At 44.5% G+C, this 20,051-nt stretch overlaps 1 protein-coding gene across 1 annotated transcript in view; it reads left to right on the top strand.

Annotated features, from left to right (window-relative positions):
* PKN2 (protein kinase N2) overlaps positions 1-18,431 on the top strand; it is a 54,305-nt gene extending 35,874 nt beyond the window's left edge. The window contains exons 4-22 of the mRNA XM_086463545.1: positions 248-365; positions 1,965-2,110; positions 2,216-2,429; positions 5,134-5,319; positions 5,609-5,718; positions 7,531-7,674; positions 7,809-7,884; positions 8,211-8,385; positions 8,654-8,783; positions 9,232-9,368; positions 9,474-9,549; positions 9,637-9,728; positions 10,755-10,931; positions 11,516-11,578; positions 11,681-11,757; positions 12,804-12,946; positions 14,298-14,405; positions 15,844-15,924; positions 16,006-18,431. Coding sequence (XP_086319671.1) covers positions 248-365; positions 1,965-2,110; positions 2,216-2,429; positions 5,134-5,319; positions 5,609-5,718; positions 7,531-7,674; positions 7,809-7,884; positions 8,211-8,385; positions 8,654-8,783; positions 9,232-9,368; positions 9,474-9,549; positions 9,637-9,728; positions 10,755-10,931; positions 11,516-11,578; positions 11,681-11,757; positions 12,804-12,946; positions 14,298-14,405; positions 15,844-15,924; positions 16,006-16,209 — 2,457 coding nt within the window. The 3' untranslated portion in view covers positions 16,210-18,431. The remainder of the gene's footprint in view (positions 1-247; positions 366-1,964; positions 2,111-2,215; positions 2,430-5,133; positions 5,320-5,608; positions 5,719-7,530; positions 7,675-7,808; positions 7,885-8,210; positions 8,386-8,653; positions 8,784-9,231; positions 9,369-9,473; positions 9,550-9,636; positions 9,729-10,754; positions 10,932-11,515; positions 11,579-11,680; positions 11,758-12,803; positions 12,947-14,297; positions 14,406-15,843; positions 15,925-16,005) is intronic.
* The last annotated feature ends 1,620 nt before the right edge of the window (positions 18,432-20,051 follow it).

The raw sequence follows: 20,051 nt of genomic DNA, 5'->3' as shown, positions 1-20,051 counted from the left end.
ATCATGCCTCCTTTATTCAGCTTTAAACAGAGACAGTTTCCATGGGAGTGGCTTTAATCAACCATGCCTCTGTCCTAACTTAATTTCCACTAATATCCTAATGTGGTTAGTTGGATTGGCCTGCTGTACTGAATGAACTACACAGATTTAGTTCTTGTTCCTAAAGCATGTGGGTTTTGAAGCTTTCGGTGTGTTTTGTTCCATGAAGAGTTTACAATTTCAATGTTTGTTTGGTTTGTTTTAATAGGATCGAAAACTTCTTGCCACAGCTCAGCAGATGCTCCAGGACAGCAAGACAAAAATAGAAGTTATAAGGATGCAGATTCTTCAGGCGGTCCAGACCAATGAACTGGCTTTTGATAATGGTGATGGAGTAGAAAGGAAACACGTAGCATTGATGTCAGGATGCCGTGTAGAGATGTACCCATATGCACACAGAGTTATCATAAATTTCTAGTAGGAATGTCAGACAAAGCTTGCATGAACCAAAAATGATCAGAAGCTAGGCATACCAGCGTGTGTGTTAGGATGCCAGACACATCTGACTCGAAGCAAAATACCTTAGGCTTAATGAAAAGAAATACAGTCTCTCTTCATCATCCTTTTTATACCTTACGCAGTCCGTTTTTGCTTTGTGGTCTTCATTCTCCCTTCATGCACACTTTCTTTCGTCTTAACAGGAACTAGTAATTTTCTTTAAAGCTTATAATCTTTTCACTATCCTAAAAAAAAAAATAATCTGGCTCAGGTACAAAGCCTGCTTGTCATACTTAAATAGATTGACCTTATTATTACTAATGGGAGCACAGATGGAGGCAAATTTTTGCTGCCTTTATGGGTATTTAGGCTCGATCGAGTAGTAAACAGCTGTTTTAAAAAAAACCAAAAAATCTGTGTTTTAAAAACGACCTGACTTGAAATACTCATGCTGCGTTTCAGAAGTCATTTTAAACTTGGAAATCTTTAAATTTAAAAAAAAAATAAAATTACCCCTGAGCTGTAATAGCGCGAGTGCACTAGAAAATTGTGGGCATATCGGTACATCTCTAGGTCTGGCGCTTTGTTCGTATGCGTTTCTGAGTGGTGATGCTCGTAATCGGGGCTTGGATATATCCTAGATAATGAAAAACTTGAGGGTGTTTTGTTTTGTCTAGGGGAGGGTGGGTAGGGGGTTGGTTTTCTTTGTTTGCTTTTACACTTCTGGCTTCTTTTTAAACACCCTGTCTTGGCACACGGGCTGCGTATGTCATTTGTTCAAAAGAAAAAGAAAGGTATTCAAGCTAGAAAGAGCTTGCAAATGCCTTTTTGTGTTTCTGCTATTCTTAGAGCTTTAAACAGAAAGGAATATATCTGGAAACTTTCTAATTCTGTTTAGGAAATCTAAACACAAGTGGCCATTAGAACGGTTAACCCGCGCCATTTGGGGAAGGCAGTGCATGCGACCTCTTGCATTCCCTGTGCTGGCAGAAGCCAGATACCCTGGGATTTCGTGTGAAGCGGGAGAATTACCAGAAACCGATCAGGGATCTGCTTAGCTACAGAGTAATTCGAAAGCTAAATCCTCAGAGCAGGGTTCAGCAATGTGGAAGTCTCAAAGCCTCCTTCTTGCCAGCTGAGTGGTGTTTGGGAGATTTGGCTTTTGTCCCTTATCTCCGCTGAAGACATGATCTTTTCCTTGCATCCTCTAGCAGTTCTAGCTCTTTGGGGAGCAGGACCTGGTGGCTGGATTAAGGCCCTGGTCAGTTATTTCTTCCTTCAAATGCAGATGCTTAAAATGTCACTGCTGCTTTTATGACGTAGTTCAAGCTATATGCGGGCTACCAAATCTGCATCTCTCGCTCTTTTGGGGGTTGGATATTTTTTTTTTTTCCCCCCTCTGTGTTTATGAGGGAAGGGTTAGTATTAAAGAAATTAAGTGTGGGCGTGGTCCTTGATGAAGATTGTTCATTTGTATCTCTTTGCAGCAAAACCTGTGATAAGCCCTCTGGAACTCCGAATGGAAGAATTACGGCATCATTTTAGGATAGAGTATGCTGTAGCAGAAGGTGCAAAAAATGTGATGAAATTACTTGGATCTGGGAAAGTTACCGACAGAAAGGCACTTTCAGAAGTAATTTACGTCATTACAATTTCTGATACTTTATTTTAAATGTTCTTTCATGAAAAATAAACTTTGAAATATTTCCTTTTTTTTTTTTTTAATTGTTTTAAAAAGGCACAAGCAAGATTTAATGAATCAAGCCAGAAGTTGGACCTCTTGAAGTATTCACTGGAACAGAGGTTGAATGAACTTCCTAAAAACCATCCCAAAAGCAGTATTATTATAGAAGAGCTTTCATTGGTCTCTTCACCCACATTAAGTCCTCGTCAAAGCGTAATATCTACTCAAAACCAGTACAGTACGCTGTCCAAACCAGCAGCTTTAACAGGTATGATTTGTGGAGCTTTTTTTATTTTATTTTATTAAAACAAGCCTTTAATGCCAACTTTATTTCTTTCTGGACACATTTCATTGTTGTTCTTTTCCTAGACAAAAGCATTTAAAATTTCCAGGTGTCTGTGCGCCAAAAAAATGCGGCGAGGTTTCTTTGATTTATTTGTTGACCTTTTTATAGAAAAGGTGAAGTTCTGGCCTTGAGTTAGGCCACTATAGAACAGTAGTACTAGCGTTTACCTAGTGCCTTTCAGCTTTAGATTATCAAGCGCTTTAAAAGGCAGGTGAGTGTCATCATCCCCGTTTTACAGAGGGGGAAACTGAGGTGCAGAAGGGTTGAGTGACTTGCGCTCAAGTCAGTGGCAGAGCTGGAGACAAGCACCCAGCTTTTCTCGCCCACTGCACCCCACTGGCTTCCTAGAAGGTGAGGTTTGTGCTGCCAAAGCATGTGTGTTATTTCTAAACCAGAGAGGGACATCCAAACAACCCTTTAGTGGTTTGAATTGTTTTCCTTGCAATTAAACATGGAGGGTTTTTTTTTTTTTGAGACTTAGCCTACTGTGAGGGAACAGTACATTTATATATAAATATAAGACTTAGGAACGTCTCATAGTTTGGGTTCACCTGGAATTGTTGTCCTTCATTGGAAGGAAGCTGTCTCAAGAGACGAGCCATACTCGAACAAAGCTCTTAGACATTTGCCTCTCAGTGTTCTTAAAGAAAAGCAAATACTGTTGACTACTTGGGGGTACGTTGCTGTACTAAATTTATTTAATAAGTGGCAGTAGAAGAATGACTAGGTTTGGTGTTTTGTTGTGTTTCCTAAAACACTTTACATGTAACCATTAAACCAACTATTAGCAGAGGGAGTTTATTACAAAGCAGTCTGTAATTCAAATGTTACTCTAATTATACATGTATAACTGAAACCAGCATTCAGTTGTGAAGTACTGTGGGGTTATATTTTAAAACAGAAAGAGGAACTCTTCTGCTGAGCGGGCAATAATAGTAAAATGGAGCGAGTCTACTCGGCTTCCATTTCGGTTCAGTAAGACATGCAGCAAAGGGGGAAAAGCATCAGGACCTCAGTCGAGAGAGCCCTTGTAAAATTGCAGGGTGGTGAGGGGAACTTTTGTTCATCGTATGGACTCTGAAATGGTCGGTGACCGTGGGCAGGAAGTATCGTGCCTTGGGTTTAAAACAGCTTTTTTTTTCTTTTCAAATTCTTTTCCTGTAATACATAATCATGGGTCAGATACGTTACAGTGACAAATAATCCCTCTTTCAACGTGATTTACTGGGGCAGAAGAACAGTTTCTAGTAGGAATTATCAAAACAGAGCTACTTGCTTGTGAAGTTCTTGATAGTTTCACTTTCGTATTGGCTACACAAAGAGCTTTTGTATTGAAATGGATTTAAATGAAGGGTGTCTTTGTGCTTTGCCTCTAACACTTTGTGAAAAATAAGTCGGTGCTACTGTCATACTTGTTAAAGTGCATCAACAGAACTTTCTGGTACGCATCCAGCCCTTATACAGTACTACAGCCTTTCTGCTTGTTAATTCCTTGGGTTTTTTCTAAACAGGGTTTGGGAATGAAGTATGCTTTTACCTTTTAACCTGTTTGGGGAGCCAGCAGCATCTCTCTGTCTTCATAGCCTAATGCTTAGCTGTCACGGCTGTTAGCTCCCTACCAGATGGGGTTTCTTCTCAGACTGGTGTCTGTTCTGTGGGCTATAATGTTGCCAGACCATTTTTAAGTCAAGTCTGACTTAAGTTTCTGTTACAAAAGAGTGCTTTTGAGTTTCACAGTTAAGTGTGTTTGCTGTCAAAAGAACACTGCCTTTAGGAGCTGCATTTCCAGCTGACAGTATGATTACGAGTTGGCTATTTCACCACTTCTAATGGTTAGTTCTGGTAGTATCAGTGGTGTCACAGTTTTACAGATGCGATCTTGTGCAGGATGAGGTAAGCCTACCATTCCTGTAGGTGGTGTTCAGGTGTTTCTCCGCTGCTGGAGGAAGCGCTCTTAAATTAGAACAGCAGCCTCTGTAGCTCATTTGGTTAAAGACGTGCAAGCCTTTGAAGAGTAGCTTCTTGTCTCAGCTTTTATAAATCCAAATTCAGGCAAGTTGGAACAATTCAATGGTTTTAAATTACGTACTAACTCAATTTTGACTTTAGCATGCAGCAGGCAAATGGGATTTCTGAATGTGTCTTAAACAAGTTTGTAGCCTCAATAGTCAACGCGTTCGTTTTCCTTGCCGAAGCAATGTATCCAATAGTAATTGTTATATAAAACTCATGAAAAATCGTTGTCCTATCTGCAACGTTCATTGTTTTAATAAGAAACAATTGTTGTCTTAAAATTGACATAGATTACAACTTGAACCCGAGTCAGTCGGGTTCTCAAGTGAAGAAAACAAAGATACTTCTGAGACATGGAACAAAACCCTGGTTTGTGTTATTTTGGTGAACTGTTGCTCCTTCTTGGAGGTTGAGTCCCACATATTTGATTTTCAATGATTATTTTCACTGCAGTTGTCTGTCTTAGACCTGTGTCTTTTGATTTCATCTGATATTTGTGTTATACTCTGTGGGGGTCAGATTGTGAGCTATTGCCCTAAATTGATCATTAGTCATTCACTTTGTTTACTTAGGAACAGGAAACTTTGTTAAATCATTGTCTGTCGTGTTCTAGGTACCCTGGAAGTTAGGCTAATGGGCTGCCAAGATATTTTGGAAAACGTCCCCGGTCGATCAAAAGCCACGTCGATTACGCTACCTGGTTGGAGTCCAAACGAAGCCAGATCCTCTTTCATGAGCAGAACCAGTAAAACTAAAAGCGGGAGTAGTAGAAACCTTCTGAAAACCGATGACCTGTCCAGTTCAGTATACTCTTACTTATCCTATTTTTACGTGTATCTTTTATTTACATTCTAATGTGCATGCTGTGTTCTGTAATTTAAAAGACTAAATTGATTTGAAGCTTTATCTGTTTCTTCATCTGTTGTTTAAATAAAAAAAAAAACCCCCAAAACCACAACCACACTATTATGCCCGTAAGAACCAATTAAGTATGAGATTACACTTTTAAGGGAAACTTACTGAAGATTTTTTTGTTTGTGGAAAATCCTCTTAAAGATTTAAGCTGAGTTTGTCTGCTTTACTTACAGATGAAGTCTGTGCTGTACTGAAGCTGGATAACACTGTGGTTGGTCAAACTAGCTGGAAACCTATTTCCAATCAGTCATGGGATCAGAAATTTACACTGGAACTAGACAGGGTAAAAATGTGGTCTTATTTCATTGATAGCTGTAGTCAATTCTTTAGATTAATTTCATGTTGCTTTATTTATTTATTTTTTTTTTTTGCTATTGTTGTGATTCTGTTCGAATTTCATATCTGCAAGTGTTCCTGTCCTTAACAGAACGAGCTCCCTGGGGTTAAGCTGTCACACTGGGCTGGCGTTCTAGAGACTTTACCTTTTCTGGCCCACGAACTGACCTAATACTTTTATCCAAGATGCAACACTGAGCATCTTTTTAGCCTGTGATAGATGGTGCTTATTTTTGTATTAGTATTATTTATTTATCGGTAAATTCCAATATGAGGTACAGTTTGGATGTTTAGGTAAAGCGATGTCATAGTGCTTCTGTAAAAGCATTCCTGTGTGAAGCTGATCAGTTCTTCAGGAATAATAAATAAAATCATTAATAGTTCTTTCCTAAAACTTTAAATGTTACTTGGAGGATGCAAGTATGGAAATGATACTTGAGTTTTCTTTCCTCACACCTTTTGAAGAGGATTTATGTTATATAGGTTTAATGAAGCATTTGGGTTTTAGGTACCTGATAGTCATGGTATTTTAAGGTGCAAGGGTTGTTGTTTTCCATCAGTGTCCAAAATAGACTGAAAATTAAACTATATTTTGGGAGCCTAAATGTCATCTCCAGTACACATGTAAAACAAATAAGGGGGGAAAAAAAAAAGCCACCTTCCTGTTTTTGCGCTCTCCCCGCCGAGCCCCAAACCAGCCTCCTTCCATCTGGGAAGGAAGCAGTTTTAGACCTGCAGGTAGAGAAATTCATGTTCTGGTTGAACAAAACTAGCAGCTGTGGGGTCCTGAAGCCCTGATTATTCTCAGAGTAAGACTAGAACTAGTCAAACTTTAGTAGCTGCCCCTACCAGCCAGTATGCATCATGCTCACTTATTTTGATTGAGCTCTTTTATTTAAGAGCTCAATATTAGGTGCTTTTTCCTGCCAGACAAGGACTTTGCTTCCACTGAGCATGACCATGTGTCCTTCTGTATTTGAAATGCACCTTCCAAACCCCATTGGTTTTTTTATCTGTTGCTTCTTCTTAACCTTTGTTTCTTTTAAAACCTACAGCTATTATATAAAGACACTAAATTGATGGAATTAAACGATGCTAACTGAACTTAGTAACATACATGCTGCTGTTATATTGTATTGCAGGATTCTTCGCTTTTTGTAACAAGCATATAAGACACCCTAAGAATATATAAGTCCCCCGGCAAGATATAGCAGTAGTCCTTGTTAGTTTAAAGTTTTTGGCCCCTCTTCACGACCACGTTACAAAAGCTGTATGTATTTCTAGAGCTGCTGTATAAAGTCTTGCATCATGATGCGTATGCAGGTACTAAAATGTCACAATGCAGCCACGAAATGCAATTGATGATTGTAAATAACATGGAAAACGAGTGAAGTTGAGGCTTCTAAACACAGGTAAAAAAATTGTTCTCAGAGCTTGAGCTAAAATACCTTGAACAAGCACTGTTGTTGGAGTGGCTCAGAAGGTCTGGGGACTGTTTGTGACTCTCCCCTACTCTTGGGGAAATTTTACACTTGCGCTTTTATTCGGGCACTGGTGATCACCTCTGGAGTGGAGTGAAACGCCCCAGTCATCCTAGCGAGGGCTTGCTCGTACGGCTAGTCAGCCCTGGCACTCTTGTCAAGCAGCAGCTCTGCCGCTCGATCCTTGAGCTGCTGCTAGGTGGTGGTTTTGTGCAGAGGCAACTCTTGCAGAACAATTACTAGTCAGTAATTTCCTGTGTATGTGTTTCCTGTCGTAGTCACGTGAATTAGAAATCTCAGTTTATTGGCGTGACTGGAGATCTTTGTGTGCAGTCAAGTTTCTGAGGTTGGAAGATTTCCTGGATAACCAACGGCATGGCATGTGTCTCTATCTTGAACCCCAGGGCACTCTGTTTGCAGAGGTAAGAATGTTTCTTTGAAGCACTTGAGCCTACTTGCAAGTATTACATTGTGGAATCAAGAAGTTTTCCTCAGACTTTTAAGAATGCATTTTCTTCTGAAACTTGAATTATAACACACGTTGTTTTAACTGCAGGTTACGTTTTTTAATCCAGTTATTGAAAGAAGACCAAAACTCCAGAGGCAGAAGAAAATTTTTTCAAAACAGCAAGGTGATTGTTGAATATGAACATCTAAAGCTTAAAAATTGTACAGATCTGTGGTGGTTTTTATAGAGAGACCTAATGTTTGCCTGTGAATAAAGCAGTTGATAATGAAGGATTTGGCATTGCATTTAGAAGCATTTTGTTTGAGAACTCCCTGTTTTGCATTAGCATTTAATAGTGAATAATTAGGAATTGCTAAGGAATATGACAAATTCCGTTTGTTCTTCATAAACTATAAACTGATTAATATGATTTTTTTTTAATTATAGCTTTTGGTAATAAGTAAGGAAGTTACTTGCACTCCATTTTCTTTTTTTCCACAATATCCACAGGCAAAACGTTTCTCAGAGCTCCTCAAATGAATATTAATATTGCCACTTGGGGAAGGCTGGTAAGAAGAGCTATTCCTACAGTAAATCACTCTGGCACCTTCAGCCCTCAAGCGTCAGTGCCTGCTACTGGGCCAGTGGTTGATGCACACATTCCTGAACTCACACTGCCAGCCAGGTAGGTGATAGCTACAATTCTGAACTACTTTTAGGAGCAGGAGTAACAGCGAGATGCTTACGCCTTAATGTACGTAACGTACGTCAAATCTGTTGGTTCTGCAAGGCTGCAGATCTTCTGGAGTTTTAATTTTGGACATCTGCTGCATAGACAGATCTACACACACCCGATTTAGGACGAATCTGCGTCACGTTCCGTTTTAAATTGGTTTTCATACTATTAGAACAGCCTCTGCTGTACACTGAGGAGTTATTTACTTTCTTGCCAGCGACTCTCCTGTAGCCAAATTGGACTTTGAACTTGAGCCTGAGCCTCCACCTGCTCCACCCCGTGCATCTTCCCTTGGGGAAATATGTGAATCTTCCTCCGAGATAAAGGCTCCTGACGCACCATCTCAGGCGAGTAACTTTAAGAATTACAGGGCTGTAGTATTGGCGTCTTTAGGATGGATTTCTTCCTTTATATTTCAGCATGTGCTCCCTCAACCCTCACATACAGAATCGCCTCCACAGAACGCTCTGATCGCTGCCGGTGGCAAACTGTCTCCGTGGTTGGTGTGTTCAACTCTCCACGTCGTTGGTTCCGCCACAGAAAAAAAACAAACACAAAAGCCCAAAATCTTTAGAGCATACGGGGGAAAAAATGGTTTTATTAACAAAGAGCGGAGTAACTGGAGCAATAGGCTTCATCAGTCTGTTGAAAGCTTGCTTAGCTCACCCTCGTAAAGGATACCGTTGTAGCTTAGCTAATTCTCGTGTTAAACCTTTCCCATGCTTGTAATACAATGTCTGCAGGCATTTGTCTTCGCAATCAGTTTTAAATTTTCGGGCTTCTTTCTCTTCGCAGGACGAAGTAACAACTTTTGATTTTGAAAATGGCAGAAATAGCATTGTCCCGAAACTCCAGCCTGAAGTAATCTGTGAGTCTGATGCTCCCCGTTCAGACATAAAATACACCAACACCCGAGAGCCCGAAGACAGAAGGTAAAAATGCAGTGGTTTTGCTGTCGCTCTGAACAATATTTCTTAAAGTTGCCAAACTAGAAGATTTTTGACTGGGTGTTGTGTTTTTTGTTATTATTTACATAGATCACAACAAAGGTTTCAGTTCAGTCTGAAGGATTTCAGATGTTGTGCTGTACTGGGCAGAGGACATTTTGGAAAGGTAAATGTCAAAAGGCTACAGCAGATGTCAAGGCTATGTCGAAAACTAGATACAGCTCTTCAATGAATCGCTGATGTCCTGTTTCAGGTGCTGTTGGCAGAGTACAAAAACACAAACGAGATGTTTGCTATTAAAGCCTTAAAGAAAGGAGATATTGTCGCTCGTGATGAAGTAGACAGGTCAGTTCCTAAAGCATAATACGTGGATTCCATAAATCAACAGTGTTTCTTTCTGCGTGCAACTGTGAGCTCTACCAAACCCGAGTTAAACTCCGTGAAAGAGCAAAACAAGTCGTCATCTCCCTGCTGAGCTGGCTGCCGCAGACGTGTCATCTTTCCTCTGGGGCAAGGAGGGAGCAGCGTTGGCTCGTTTGAGTGCCCCTCTCACCATACCTGTACTGCAGCTCTGACTGAAAGCTGATCCTGTTTTTCACTTTGCTTGTCTCACAATTATTTATTCTAATTACTTGCTCTGTAGGCTCCCATCCCATTTCAGTGACTGTTTTCTTTACGGGCAGGAACACCTATAATGGTGTTTCTCGACCTGTGACACACTGTCATACTTTGTCCATCGTATTTTTCCCTTAATGCTGCGTATACCTGACTGTTCTCATTTTTTAATCTTTTTGCCCCAAAACTCTGATTTTTCTTTGCTTGGAAGCGAAGTGGCAGTTATAGAACTGTCTAGTTTTAGCGCAAGAAGGTTCTTTTACAACTCTTCAGTAGTGACCATATTCATGTGACTTGCAGGAAGAAGGATAACTGCATTGACAACGAACCAGTTGGCTTAAGGAGAAATAATCTGGAATGACTATAGATAGCTGCTGTCTGTGATACTGGTGCTGGTTTTCCACTCTATGTATTGCATACGATTAAAAATGGATTGAAGCTGATGTTAGGTGGTATCCGTGGATGCTTAGTGCAAGTCTGAGTATCTGGAAGGAGAATTGGCAGGGTACAATTTTCATGGGCTGCTGGGTTTCCTTTTTTATTCGTGAAAGCTCAGTGTAACTTCATGGAAATCCTGGCATCAGCTTAATGCGTGTGCAAGTATTAAATCCTCTCTCTTGAAACAAAAAAAGTTCTTACCTTATCCTGAGGAACAGAGGAAAAAACATAAGGTATAAGTTACTGGTAGTTCCTGAGAGTTGAAAACTCGTGGTTGAGGATTCAGCTTTAAGTTTTTATTGATTTTTCTCTTTGCAGCCTGATGTGTGAAAAGCGAATATTTGAAACTGTGAATAGTGTAAGACATCCCTTCTTGGTGAACCTTTTTGCTTGTTTCCAAACCAAAGATCACGTTTGCTTCGTAATGGAATATGCTGCTGGTGGGGATCTGATGATGCACATTCACACCGATGTCTTCTCTGAACCAAGAGCAGTGTGAGTACCCTCCCTCCCTGCTTGTGGCATTAAGGGGAGGGCGGTTTGTTCAGCGGATGAGAACGAAGATCTCGGTCACCACGTGCCTCTACGTTACGTCATTTCAGTAAATACTGTCTAAGTTTTTAAAAGGGTCAGAGATTCTAACTGGTTTTGTTCGAAAAAGCCACGTGCAGGTTTAATGTGCCTGAATGGAAAAAATTATATACAAGCATTTAATGTTTATAACGCTTTTTTAAGACTTTCATAAAAAAGCTAAATGAAAAATTGAAATAGCAGACAAGGCTAAAAAAGGAAAGAATAGGCCAAATTAGAAATCCTTCCGTGCCGTGGCAGGGGACACGACAGAAAAGTTATCCTCCGGGCCAAGCAAACATACTGCAGCTCGAAAGCTGCAAGCTGAAGCGTTTTTGCTATCTGGCTTTATAACCCTGACCTCGTGTAAAACTAATCTGTAGCTGAAAAAACAATTGGTAATCTTCAGAGGATGGTTAATAAGAAAAGATGAGTTCATAATGGACTTCACATTCTGAAAAGCAAGACTAAAATCCATTGAAATGCTGATTATTTTTTTTTTTCAACAGATTCTACGCTGCGTGTGTGGTTCTTGGACTTCAGTATTTACACGAGCACAAGATAGTATATAGGTAAGTAAGCAACGACGCCTTCCCAGCAGGTGAATTTCAGCCATTCTGAATAGCACTGGAGAAACATCAGTGATGCCCTTTTGTTCTCAAATGTTCATGTAGAGATTTGAAGTTGGATAACTTATTGCTGGACACAGAAGGCTTCGTGAAAATTGCTGACTTTGGTCTTTGCAAAGAAGGTAACGGCCCTTCAGTTTTCTTTCTCGGGGAATTCCATAGTCTGTCTTACTCTTGACTGTTCCTTGGGACTTGTGGACTGGCAAAGGTGTATAGTGTGTGTGCTTACCCTGTATCATCTGAGGGAAAAAATGCATCTCCGATGGTACGGAGGAAGTTCCTTGGTAGGGGAATAACGGGAGCACCAGGGCATAGCCCTGTTTGTTTATTTTCAGTTGTGAGCATCACCTGTTCTGGTTCTTACTCGCTCATCTCTCTGCTTATTAATGAGGCATCCTGCTGCATTTTACCAGTCAGCAGAAAAAGCAGTAGGTGTTTCTCCTTGTTCTGAACACGTTGACACTGTACAGTGAGATCAAGTACCGTTACAATCCATACCTCCCTTTCACTCGTTCACAAATTGATTATCTGTTTTTTTTAAACCCTGAAATAGTCTCAACTGGACGTCTGTGATCCCAAAAGGGAAGCCTAGGTGCTAGAAAGTTACTTTCAAGCATCCCACTACTGGCAGCTACCTTTCAAATAAGACATACAACAGAGGTAGCAACTGAAATTGCAGTGTCTTCCTCAAACCCCCATCATGGGGGAAGATTGGGAAAGGTCCTTTTCCTTCTCCAGTGTTTTACTTTACTGTATGTAGTTTTGCCACTACCGAAGCATCCACAGTAGCTGTGTTTGACTGAACTAGGGTACCACACTTGCTTCTACTAGCTGGTAGAAATACAGCATATATAGAAAATACAGCGTAGGGTTGTTTGTGTCTTTCCAAGCAAAGATAACTGGGTGGCAGAGGTGGTAACTGAAAGTTTGATTTGCCTCATTGCATATAGTTAGGGATAGAAAAAAACCTGCCCTGAAGCACACATGGAAGGAGGGTGGGAGGGAAGACCGGGGGGAATGTTTTGCCTCGTTGGCCTGAGCCTTCAGGACAGGCCCTGGAATGGCAGCATTGGCTGAAGTTGCTCTAGAGAGAGGTTTTAGTTGCTGGAGAAAAGGCTGTGGAGTGGCAGAAAATACTGCTTGCTTCTCATGGGCTGTAACTTTGCAGGAATGGGATTTGGAGACAGAACAAGCACGTTCTGTGGCACGCCGGAATTTCTTGCTCCAGAGGTGCTGACAGAAACCTCCTACACCAGAGCTGTTGACTGGTGGGGTCTTGGTGTACTTATCTATGAGATGCTAGTGGGTGAGGTAAGTTCTAGTAAGATACAACCGAGTCTTGAAACTAATGTGTGTTTAAAAGGTTACAAAACTGAGGCTACCAGTCTGTCAACACTGAACGTGCCCTACCCGTCACAATCGTACCGGTCCTTGTGGATACAGTACGTATAGCCCGCTGCTAGAGGGGTGTCACGTTAGTGCTTGGGCTTGACGATCTGAAAGCTCTTTTCCAACCACAATGATTCTGCGTTTCACCAAGAAAAAGAAGTACTAAATACTGAGCAGCTGCTCACCTGACACTGGCTGCTGCAGCGCCGTACACGCAGACGGGCCGTGCCCTGAGCTCGAGTCGCCAGCAGCTGTGGGAGTGCATGAGCTGTAGCTGGTCCGAGACTTAACCTCCAGATTTTTGTTCTATGTTGGTTTCAATGACATCGTTAGGCTGTAAATCAAATCACAGTAGCGGCACGTTAATATCAGCGTCTCTAAGCGAGCACGTGGCACAGCTGGTTTTGGGGAGCTTAGTTTCCAGCACGCATCTGTTTACCGCCCAGTTTGGCTGCGTACAGCTGGAGCAGCCTCCTGCTCTCAGGTGCTTTCGGGGAGCAAACACCCTCCTGACCTCCTGGAGCGTGGACAGAAGCGAGCTTCGGCGCTCAGTGAGAGATTCTGCCGAACGCGATGCTCTCGAACGACGCAGGCACTGAAGCGGAGTGCCCCAGTCCCTGCACGTGGGCTGGTATGAATACATCACTGCTGAATCCCTACTTACCCGTGCAAATATTGCTTTCCTTCTGCTCCATATCGTTACAGGCTCTCCCAGGTAGCTTACGGGCTAAAACCCAAAGAACTCCATAGAGAGTTGCTCATTTTTTGGGTTCTTTTTCAAAAGAGGTGATCGTTCAACTTCCTTGCGCTTCCTTTCCCGTAAAAAAAAAAAAAAGGACAAAAAGCTGGTAGGGTCGTCGCCTACAGCTGTCAGGCCGCTTCAAAGCAGTTTGAAAACACTCGAGCTCCACATGCTAAAGATACTGCAAAAACTAATTAGTCTGGACTGTGTCCCTTGTGAGTGGCAGCTGTCCCAAAGAAGAGCTGGTACGTGCTTTCCACATGCCCTGTGTAGCTTGGGCCAGAGTTCAAGGAAGAGCCCGGTTTTTGGTGTTTCTGCCTCTAAAAGCACATTTTTAAAGCCTAGCCCTTCAGTGAGGATTAAGGGGTGACACCAACTTGCCTTCCTGTTCCCCCTTTCCTGTGGAAAGCTACCCTCTGTGTTCCTGGGGAAAGGAGGGCTTCCTTGCAGGGCGTCCAATTCCAAACTGTCAGCTGAGCAGATGCTGTTTTCCATCGTTTAATAATGTTTTTTTAATTACTTTCATTGTAGTCTCCCTTCCCTGGAGATGATGAAGAGGAGGTGTTTGACAGTATTGTGAATGATGAAGTGAGATATCCCCGATTTCTGTCCACAGAAGCCATCTCTATAATGAGACGGGTAAGAACATAATAATAATATTATTACAGTGGGTCCCCTCTTACCCTCTCTCCTCTCCAACATTAAGGGAATTAATTACTTTTGTGAGGAACACAATCCTTTAAGAACCCACACCTGGTATTTTTTTTCTACAATTGAGTTTCAGACTTGCTTGCTTGATGCTGTGCCATGCTGCCTGTCACCTCAAATGAAAATTGTCAGTGCCTGTCCACTTCATTCAGCAGCAAGTTTTTCTTTTTGCAACCCCAGAGGCTCTGTTTTTTTTTTTCCCTGAACTAGGTTTCCTACTCGTAGCTACCTAGAGAAGCTCAGCTCTCTTTTCCTAGCACAACACTGCTGCATTGACCTGTTATTTGGTGGATTAACATTGTCACATGAATATTTGAATCCAGAGACTTGTAAATCTTTTTGGTTTCGTTCCAACTGGGGCAGGGAACACCCTGCTTCTGGGCAAAGAACAGCCAATTGGGGTTGCGATATTGTTGGTGGTGCTGTTCCTCGTGCCTCTGCTTACCTGGAGAAGATGCTTGAACCTGTCTTGAGTTCGAAGCTTCTCACAGCTGACAGAAAGGCATCTAGTGGAGGTGACAAAGCCTTTGGAAGCAGCGTCTCCACGTAAACGGCCGGTGCTACCAGTTCGAAGGCAGCACCTGCGGAGGGTGTTTTACGGTGAAAATTATCAGGAGGGGACAGGCTACAGCCCACCCACAGCAGGTGTACGGCGAGCTTCGCGCTCACAGTTTACCACTTGTAGCTGGGGAGGGGCTGTTCCCCCCCGCCCCGAGAACTTCCTACCCGATACAGCAGCCGTTATTTTTTTGACGTCCACATCGTGGCTATGTCAGCCCACCCTGACGCCTGGAACGGGGGGCTCTGCTCCCAGCAGCGTGACTCACGAGCACGAGCCTCCCACGGCTGGCGTTCAGGAGAAACCCCTTCCACCTGGCGGGGCGCGTAAGGCGGCGCTGAACCCTCTCTGGGTGGAGCCACCGCTGTGGAAGAGCTGGGCACAGGAGACCGCAGCGTGGTGGCTCTTGAGCCAAGGGAGAAAGAGGAGCTCGCGCACAGGCTGTGGCCTCTCCAGCCAGAAGGTCACTTTTCACTCTCTCTGTGCTCAACACGAGCCCCACCAATTCCCCCCCCCCCCCGCCCCCTCAGGGACCACAGCCCTGCAGTGGGGCAGACTGGGCTGCTCTGGCTGCTGGTGGAGCCCTGCGGAGGGGCGCCGGCATCGCTGGAGGAGCGCTGCTCTCTCCAGCTGCCCTCGGCTGAAGTCTTGGCTTCCCCTTCTGAGCGCCAAGAATTTCCTACAGCTCGGGCAGCAGGAACTCCGCTGGCCCTCTTGGTGTGGGCTCTTGCGCGGTAGCGCTCATCCTCCCTAGCTCCTCCCCCCCCCGACCCCTGAACTTCTGCACTGAAATCCTGCGTGTTTTGTCAGCTGCTACGAAGAAATCCGGAGCGGCGTCTCGGAGCTGGCGAGAAAGATGCTGAGGATGTGAAAAAGCATCACTTCTTCAGGGTGAGTACGAAGGCACGTTAGTTCTACGGCCGCTGAGGAGGAGTAGACGGGAAACTAAACAGCAGTTGGTTTATTTTGCAGCTCATAGATTGGAATGCTTTACTGGCCAAGAAAGTGAAGCCTCCTTTTGTGCCCACCATTAGAGGACGAGAAGATGTTAGTAATTTTGATGACGAATTTACCTCTGAAGCACCTATCCTCACTCCACCTCGGGAACCAAGGATACTTTCAGAAGAAGAGCAGGAAATGTTCAGAGATTTTGATTACATTGCTGATTGGTGTTAAAAAAAAAAAAAAAACAAACAAAACTTCCAGACACTGTGAAACCCCAGCTGACTGGCTCACAAGAATGCCTCTCTCGGAAGAATACCGACCCTTCACTTGCTCTCTGTGCCACCTGTAGCTTCTGGGTTGTCTTTTTTTTTTTTTTAAATCACATGAAGATCCTTTTAAGTACTGTTTTAACACTCTTGTGAAGAGTGGCCTCTTTGTATATTCCTTTTTTTTTATCTGAGCACTGGAAAGCAGGGCTGTGGAGTTCTCGCGCCGAGTGGGCGAACCCAGGCTGTGTTCAGCTTCCCCCCCCACGTGGGCGCACGTGGAGCTGTTTCTGCTTCTCTCCCTCTTCCCCAGCAGATACCCTCCATCGCTCGTCCAAGCGTCTGCCTTAACTGGGAAGAGCGGACTTTGAGCTGGGTCACCGCTGATCTCTGCTCAGCCCCGTGGAAACAGAAGCCTGGGATACTGGTGACACTCACACAGGACACGGTTCTAGCTGGAGAAGGCAAATGATTTCAGTTAAATAGTCTCTTGTGCAGTCTATAAACCTACACATTTCTATGTACACCTTCATCTTTGGTTCTTAAAATAACGGTATTGAGAACAGATATGCCTTGTTTTGTAAATTTTCTATGGTATTTATTAGGAAAAAAAAAAAACCACAAACCATGTTCAGCGCCTTGCCTTTGAGATAACAGCAGCGTAAGTGCTTCCATTACGAAGAACAACCCGGAACGTTTACCAAAGCCACTTGCCAAACAGTTTTGCCTTCAAGCTTTCCAAGCATGGCTTAAAACCCTGGTGGGGAGGAAGAACGTAACGAGGACGTTGCTCAGCCCAACCCCAAAGAGCGGAGCGTACGCGTGGCCCGAGGGCCCCCCCCACGTCTGTACTCCAACTCCCGCCTTTCCCGCTCCCCCAGGGGCCAGAGCAGTCGCCCGCTCTGTCCCAGCCCCCTGCACCTGCTGTACAATAGCCTGTCACTTCCAGAGAGCGTCAGGATTTTCAGTGTATACATGCTGCGAACATGTAGGTCGGGAAGTTGTAATGTATTCTGATGTCCGGGCAAGTCGTTTAATTATACCACTTCGTTAATCTCGCACAGTGGCCGAGTGAACAACGCAGAACTCCAAGGGGGAAAAAACCCACCATCCGTAGGCCACTGACCTCCAGAATTTCAATTGGCAGTTACCGAGGGTAAAAGCAATATGTTGTAACAGAATGTATAAATATTTTTGATAAAGCCAGTGTATATTTTATAAACCCCTGAACACTAAAAGCTGTACCTCAAAAGTTGACGAATAATTTAAGACCAGACACTGTGCGTTGTAAACCAAGACCTGTCGTTGGCATCCGGTGTTCTGCGGGCAAGCGTTGATGCTTGGAAAATAAACCTCCCCCGTGGCCCTTCGCCCCAGCGCCGCTGGCAGCTGACGGCGCCTGCGATCTCCAGCGAGCCCCGAACTTGTGATCTTCTCACACGTAAGCCTCGGGGGGGCGTGCAGGGCCAAGGGGGGGGGTTTCAAAATCCTGTGGGGGCAATCAGGGGAGAGGCAGAGGAAGGAAAAGCAAATGTAAGAAAATAATGGTCACTGGGGTCGAAATTGTGCAGCGCCCCAGGCGCAAGGCGGCATTTCAGCAGCGCTCCCCTCGCGTGTGCCGGCGAGGCGACTTTTCCCGAATTACGTGTTTCCAGATTCTCTTGAATGAAACAACCGACGTTCCTGTCTTTAGCTGAAAAACCAATACTTTTGAGGTACAGTCAGCTCACCCTTTCTGGTTCCCAAATATATATATATGAGCATCTACCAGGGTGCTTAACACGTATGAAAGTATCCTCAAAAATACCTTTTTGTAACTACATCTTGTACAGAAATCTCTTTTTTTTTTTTTTTTTTTTTTTTTAATCTAAGTAAATCACTAAAGAAAAAAAAAATTTAAAAAAAATTAGAGGGCGGGGTATGTTCACCCAGTTAAGCTGAAAGAAAGCACTAATTTTATCTCTGTAGTTTTTAAAGTATTTTTAGGCAGATTAAGATTTTAAACCCTAGATTGTAAATATATTTTGCTATACTTTATCTGTATGTGGCTGCTCAAGCACTTTGTAAGGAAATTAGGATATTTTAGAATGGTACACTATGCATTAAAATGAAATGTGCCTTTAACAAATGTCATTCTAAGTGTTTTGCAGTCATTAATATCACAAATTAAAGTTTTAAATAGAGTAATTTGTAAATTGTGTCCCAAACCTGATTTTGCCGTTTCTCGAAGTGACTTGTCACGTTTTCTCCCCAGGTAACTTCAGAAAAGATCCTGCAGGCACGAGGGGACGTGAAAAAACCCCTCAGGCTCTCAGGGGTGGCTCAGGTTTCTTCCAGTCCTTTGCTTAAAAGTCCAAGTCAATAATCCCCTCCCAGCCCCCCCTCTGCCAGGGGCACGGGGAAATCTTTACTTTTAAGAACAAAAATTTGCCAGAGCCACTTCCCTTCCCCCGTCCCTAAGCCATCCTGCAGGGAGGGGCTGGCTCCCCCCCCAAGGGGCCGTTTCAAATATTACCCTAAACCAGTTGAATTAACGCGGGAAGCGCCTGAAGATCCCGTGCCCTTCCCTCCGTCAGGGGCTGCCGCCCTTCCGCGCACCTCCCTTCGCCCAGCCTGGCCACAGCCACCCCGTGGGGCGAGCCCAAAACCTGTCCAACTGCAGCCAGGCTCCCGCTGGCATTTTTTTTTTTTCCTGGAATGCCTCTAACCATAGCCTACTGGGACCAGTAGCAACTGGTTGTCAGAACACAGGGCCCCTTCAGGCCCAGTCCTGGCTGTCCCGCTTTGGGCCGCGCCGTTCCCACCACCCCCCCACGCCGAGGGAGGTGCAGGGGGACGGGGACCCGCCGGGACGGGGCGTCCCTTTGGCTACAGCTTCAGCTGGAACGATTCCAGCCACCAGCGCTCGCCGCTCCCGCGTGGCGTCCGAAGGCCTTGAAAACAGGAGCGTGACGGTACACGGACGCTGCGGCCCGTTGTAGCTGCGTGTGGGAGGTGGAACGCACCGCTCGAGGCCGGGAAGGTCGCTCCTGGTGGAAGAACCTTCACTTTGCCTTTCCAAACTAGCGGTAGGTGAGAGGCCGGGCCCTGCCTCTCCACGGCATCGCACCTTCTCCCAAAGCTCAGGGCAAGGCAGGGAAGCTCCAGGTAGTAGAAAACATTGCAATAAAGTTTAAGGCGTTAGAACATAATCCCTCCAAACCCCCACCTCCCTTAACGCCTGCAGCACCGTTCTTTGTCACTGCAACCAGCACCTTCAGGGGTGTGACCGACCTGGACAGGCTTTGTTTATGGGGAAAAAAACCCAAAACCCCATCGAGCTGCCACATTTCCGCAGTCCCGCCTGGCTGAAGAGGGTGAAAAACCAAACAGCAGGAGGACAGCGCAGGCTGGCGCCCACCAGCACAGACGCAGCCCTCCCCCTGGCCGGCTCGGGACCCGCCACGGAGCGAGCCCACCCTCAGCCTGGGAACCGCCATGGATTTGCACCCGCGCCACCAACCAGACGGCTCCCAGCCACGCGCAGGCGGTGGCTTCGCTCAGACGGGGACCCTGTTGGGAAGCCACCAGCTTCCCCAGCCGTTGGCGCAGGGAGCGCCGAGCAACTTCTGGCCTCCCGGCAGCCGGTGCACCGCTCCAGGCAGGACCTAGGGATGCCGAAAGCTTCACCGCCGCCCGGCCAGGCTGGGGGGTGGCCTCACCCCTCAGAACATTTAACAGGAACTTTTACTAGAAATACTTTTCCGCTTCCTCTGCACAGTGCAAGCATCACCAAGTCCTCAGGAATCCAACCAAGAGCCCTTACGT

This window comes from Leptosomus discolor, chromosome 3 (assembly GCF_034619465.1).
Source record: "Leptosomus discolor isolate bLepDis1 chromosome 3, bLepDis1.hap2, whole genome shotgun sequence".
Classification (NCBI taxonomy): Eukaryota; Metazoa; Chordata; class Aves; order Leptosomiformes; family Leptosomidae; genus Leptosomus; species Leptosomus discolor.
This window is presented reverse-complemented; position numbering and strand designations above follow the sequence as displayed.